A 6,091-nucleotide genomic window follows, 5' to 3' on the forward strand; every position below is an offset into this window, starting at 1 on the left:
CCCTGGGGGACCCCGGTTAACTAAGTATATATACTGGGTCATATTTTGTTTTTTCTTTCTATAATAAGTACTTAACAACAATCATATTATGGTTGTGGTTAAAGCACTTTGTGATACATCTAGTTGCTAAAGTTGATTCTATCTTGACTACAAGTGTTTTAGAGAAATGCAAGGGCTGGCTGTAGTACACAGAATACGGAATGGCTAGTCAGTATAGCTACAGTAGCTGTACTGCAATACCTACTCTGTGTCTAATGGTAAATATTACTGGGAGACTAAACAAAGAGACCAGGAGGAAGAAAAGAGGGAGCCAGAGAAAGCGTGTCTATGACAAGATAATACATTACAGTTGCTTTTAAAGCAAGTACGTGTAAATGAAAGATAGCAACCAGAGCTCATTCCAAACGGTGGAAGCAGCAAGCGCTGTGCTCAGGACACACAGTTTTATGTGATAGAACAGAATCTGTGGTTCTCAACTTCTACTGCTAGTTTTCCTCTCCTAGTTCTACCAGATATTTACATAAGTGACATTCACCATGGGTGCCCCACCAGGCATCTAGTGACATTCACCCAGTGTCTCTTGTCTGAACTAGTCCCTGATCACAAGCCTAGAATGAAAACCATCAGAGCTCTGGGTCCCCAGGACTGAAGTTGAGAACCAGTGGTCCAGCTTATTAGTGCATTAGCTTGTGATGCTGCATAAGGTGACATAGTCTGCGTGGCATGCCCACCAATGAGAATGGGCACACACAAACGCACGCACGCACGCACGCACGCACGCACACACACACACACACACACACACACACACACACACACACACACACACACACACACACACACACACACACACACACACACACACACACACACACACACACACACACACACACACACACACACACACACACACACACACACACACACACACACACAGGTGGTGCAGGTGAGTGGAGCCAAAGCAAAGTCAATATGAAACAAAACCCACTCACCTTCACATTAGATGGTACATATTCCTTACAGAGAAACAAACAACACACAGAAGCAGAGTGCGGGTCAAACAAATGAGCTTCTTAATAACCGCACAAAGAAAGCACCACCCCATAATAACACTATTCATAGTATTCCATCACAGACACCTTGGTGGCAGACAACCTTGGTGATTATAAACACATAGCAGGTTGTCCTACTATTAAATTAACACTTTTTCTCCTAGTGGGTTGGCCAATTGATCTGAAATCGCACATGGGCATCGACCATTGGGATATGCAGGGAGTGAGAAAGCTGATTCTTCATTTTCACAAATTTAAGCTGTTCATTAGCATTTTTGCCACAGGCTATGGGATAGTTGCGGTCGCAGTCCCTGCAGGCTATAGGATCTGTAGTAGTGGTCCCATAGCACGGACGGACGGTGGGTGGAAATGTGTCATCATCATCATGTGTAGTTTTCAAGGACAAAACACGTCATGAGAATACTATGGATACGCATATAGAATTGAATAAGCCTGATGGGGAGACGGAGTTCTTAGGGTTGGTAGCCTGAGGGGGTGGCATCATGCAGTTTGGAGGCAGTTATCCACCGAATTTTTGAATTAATCAATTAATTAATCATTTAGATGGTTTAAAAGGGGTCTTATAAACCAGAGCGGATCAGATCTTAAGCTGGCAAAACAAATACAAATGTTCAGGTATGACTGTAGGCACAAGTTGGCAAAACTCAAATTTCAGCCATTCATTTGCTTTTTTGGTAAAGCTAACTGCAAAAGCAATGCAGTCAGTATTTCTTTAAGCCTAATTTATACTCGGACAACCATGTTGTTTGCCGAAAATAACATTCACGCACACGTACACGCACACACACACACACACACACACACACACACACACACACACACACACACACACACACACACACACACACACACACACACAGACACACAGAATGTCACATTTGTCTGACTGACACAGTCATATTACACAGTATACTGTAAATGAGTTATTTGGCCTGTGCTGGCATCACAAAGTTGTTAATTCGTGTTTCGTACTGTCTTTTGCATTGCGTTAAAGGCACCAGCTACTATTGTACAGACTTATGCACAAGAGAAATAGCACAGTATTAATCAAAAAAAATCCCTGATACCGTATACATCTACACACACTGAAGGCACTGTACACATGTGCCTGGATAATATTTCCCATGTAGCCAAGTGGTATGCATGCTAATCTACCTTCATCCCTCCTCTTACATGTGTAGCATCTATTCATTACATCTCGGGACAAACGCTCCCCTGTGCCTGCGCCAGTTTAAGATAAGATAAACAACTTGAACTTTACAGACCCCAGTGGTGGGAGATATTGTGTCATTGTCACAACAAGGAATGAGCTATAGGAAAGATTAATGTTGACATGTGACCAAGCTCTGCACAACTGTAGATAGACCCATGCCCTTGGAACATACGGCAAATATGTAATCCATATAACTGTAAAGTCTACAAAACATTATGTGTGTACTCAACAGCAAGCGTGTCTGTGTGTGTGTGTGTGTGTGTGTGTGTGTGTGTGTGTGTGTGTGTGTGTGTGTGTGTGTGTGTGTGTGTGTGTGTGTGTGTGTGTGTGTGTGTGTCCAGGCTGCGTTGGGGGGCTACAGTACATGTGTACTACCTTGGTCTCTGTGCGCCGCGTGGTGCCATCATCAGAGGTAACCACTGAGACGTGGGATGTGGGGGTTCCAGGGTCCTCCTCAATGGTAACCGTCTCCTCCACCATGTCCTGGGGCTCCTGCATCATGGCCAGGGACGTGGCGTTACTGGGACTCTGCTCCTGGATTGAGGAGAGGAGAGAGTGCCATTAGGGTTTAGTATGCATTATATCATATACTACAGGTAAATAATTTGTTATAAAAAAGAAATAAACGTAAAATCTCAGCAAAGAAATGATGTGTGTGTGTGTGTGTGTGTGTGTGTGTGTGTGTGTGTGTGTGTGTGTGTGTGTGTGTGTGTGTGTGTGTGTGTGTGTGTGTGTGTGTGTGTGTGTGTGCTTACATTTGAGGCATTAAGGAAATACTCTTATCTAGTGACGTACAAAGTGCAAGGATGGAGTAAGCGCCATGAACCCAAAACACATGTTTTAGCATGGATGACTGCTGGCTCCTGCTGTTGCCAGCATCATATTCAACTGAGAGGGGGAGTTACAACCCTCCCATAAACTTCCAATGTAAATGAAGAACATTCATATAATATTGATAATATTCAATAATTTATTGTCAAAGCCAGCACACAGTTGATTTGGAACTTGTTTCAACGGGTCTGATACACCCCAATGAATCACGTGGGACCACAGCAATTCCAACAGTCTAATGCATTCTGTTGTACTGAGCAAGTCCTAAATATGCTCAAACATTACTCAAAATAGCACAAAATTATAATACCAACAGATAAAACTGTGCTCTAGCAGATCCCTTGAGACCATGAATTGGGTCAATCAAGCCTTCAGGACGATACTTGGTTAATATTTAATCCAGAGACCTTGATTTTAAAGGGTCTATCAGCTAAGGATAAAAATTGAACTTTTAAAGGACCATTCTGCTGGAATTATTGTATTCCTCAAGCCATATGACAAGCAGGTTAAAATCAGGGTTTGTATTTCACTTTGCACTTTATGTCAAACATGGACTATTAACTGATTAACAGTTTTTATTAGATACTTTTACTCAATGTGATTTAATGTGTCTATGCTGTCGTCTTTCTGTGTATTCGGGTTGTTTTACCGTGGATTTTATGGTTTGTATGTCTGGACCAATGGACCAAATAAATTCCCTGGTGTGGGATAATAAACTTTATCTGAAGACTGAACTATAAGTCACAATATACTGTACTGCAGAAGAGAAAAAAAAGTACTTGCAGAGACTTTAAACTTGCTTGATACAGGTAAACTAACACTAAATTGTTGTATTTTTTTCACACATTTGTTCAATGCATGCAAGCTCAAAATAGCCAAAAACAGTCACTGGAATTCAAACGTCCATGACTTCTTAACTGTGCAATGATTTTCAGCCAACACTAGCTCAGTTATTGTGGAGTCAATAATGTTTTAATGACTATGGAGAAAATGTAAACAAATCTAAATAAAGCCATTAATGGTAAAAAAAAGAAATAGACAACATGTAATGATATTAATAATCGAATCGACAATGACATGTATTGATGGAGGTATGGTCCTTTAAAGGAGGTTTTGCTCATGCCCCACCTCGCTCTATATGTGCGCGTGAGAAAAACACACTTCCTGTGCAAGGAAATTGTGTGAGGTCATTGGCTGGAGGAAGAATTCCCTCACATCAGTAGCTCAGCTCTCAAGCTACTATGAATCAGTGTGACGAAATCACAACCCTCGTGAGAGAGAGGGGAAGGAAGGCATTTGAGGCAATCATTGATAAGCAACAAAACAATCCCAAGGAAAGAGAAACACATGAAGTCAGGAGATGCACCGTGGAGGGTGGGTAAGAGAGAAGAGAGCGAGGGAATAAGGCGGAGAAAAGGAGAGATAAGAGGAAAGGGGAGGAAAAGAGTTGCAGAGAATGAGCCAATTAACACATCCAACACATCCAAAACAAAAATGCAATGATTTGAGAAAGAGGAAAGCTACAGTATAGACTTCAGTGATGAAGAAATGTAGTGGTGAATACCTCTATTTAGACCCAAATGTACCACTTCCTGGTCTGGGATCAGATCCCACTAAAGCAGACAAATGATCCTAGATCCCTTTATTTAAAGTAAGATGAATTAATTAATGAAAAGATATATATTTGACTTTCTTTTAAAACAGGTTGATGAGAGCCTTTTCTTGTTATAGCATGCATGAACTTGCTTTTCCTCCACTTCTTTACTCAGATAGATAGATAGATAGATAGATAGATAGATAACTTTATTGATCCCACGTGGGAATTTCAGTCACCCAGAGGCAGCACATACATCAGTTAAGAGTTACAGGTACAGAGTAAGGAAAGTACTGTCGTATACAGCAATACAAAGGCAAGAAAATGTTTAAGAAGCACCGTCAACACAGAACAACTGTATACAATAGTATATATACCTTCAACTATTCTGCACTATGCAGAAAAACAACAACGCAAGGTTACAGTGTCCTCACCATATCCCACCCCACAACAAATAAAGTGTCCATTACAATCAGTGCAATGCCTATCAAATTAAGTGTCCATTTCAATCAGTGCAATGCGAAAGAAAAGTGACCAATCAGAAAGTCAATCAGAGACAAAGAGAGAGCATTACGAGAATACAAGAAATCAACAGAAAGCAAGTGGGACTACCTTTGCTATACCTGACTGCACTCCAGGATGGAGCAAGAAACACCGCCAGATAAACCGTCTGTTTACGCCGTGTCTTTGAAGATGACTAACAAGTGGGCATTCAGCTCTCCATTGATTGGCCCGGCTCAGCTTCAAAGCCTTGCACACCATCCTCAGTGATCTCAAGTGAGACTTGCTGATCAGTTGAAAGTCAGAAGTCCACACTTTTCATGATGTGGGTCGTTCCCACAATTCCACCATCCTCCAACATCTATGCAAGTTGGCAGGTAGGGGTGTGTAGAGTCAGGGACTCATATCGAACCACTTTTACACTATATACTTCATTGAGTGGGGTCCCACAGGGGTATGTACTTGGTCTCAAATCTCTTTTGCCGAAAATAGCAATCTACAATCGCACAACGCATCGCAATACTTAGATCTGCTATTTTTACAGGATGTTCGCCTATTATGACATGCCCAGAATAGGGATGCTAGGGTTATTGTGGTTAAACACATACTGTACAGATAGATTATATACCTTTCTTGAGGTAACCTCAAACAACCTTTTTCTCTGTTTACAGCCAATTGCCACAACCTGCAATTAAGAGTCAATTAGACTGTAAGCCCGGGGAGGTCATTTGGCATAAAGAAGAGTGTGCTGTAGGTTTCAATAGTGGGGTCGATCTCACTGTTGTATGACTATATATAACTATGTATATCATTGTCAAAATATCGACACCAGGTTGAAAGTGGATGTGTCTCTCTGAGGGTAACCAATGACAAGTTTTA

General features: G+C 41.5%; 1 protein-coding gene across 5 annotated transcripts in view; it reads right to left on the reverse strand.

The window, feature by feature from the left end:
* arvcfb (ARVCF delta catenin family member b) overlaps positions 1-6,091 on the reverse strand; it is a gene marked incomplete at its 5' end in the record, with an annotated part of 301,150 nt that overhangs the window by 102,467 nt on the left and 192,592 nt on the right. For 4 of the 5 annotated variants that reach the window (XM_080432834.1, XM_080432832.1, XM_080432830.1 and 1 more), the window contains 2 exons: positions 993-1,016; positions 2,662-2,820. In XM_080432834.1, coding sequence (XP_080288960.1) covers positions 993-1,016; positions 2,662-2,787 — 150 coding nt within the window. The remainder of the gene's footprint in view (positions 1-992; positions 1,017-2,661; positions 2,821-6,091) is intronic. The other variant, XM_080432831.1, reaches the window with a different exon arrangement.

Source organism: Gymnoscopelus braueri, assembly GCF_963280865.1.
Source record: "Gymnoscopelus braueri genome assembly, chromosome: 7".
NCBI classification, from domain to species: Eukaryota; Metazoa; Chordata; class Actinopteri; order Myctophiformes; family Myctophidae; genus Gymnoscopelus; species Gymnoscopelus braueri.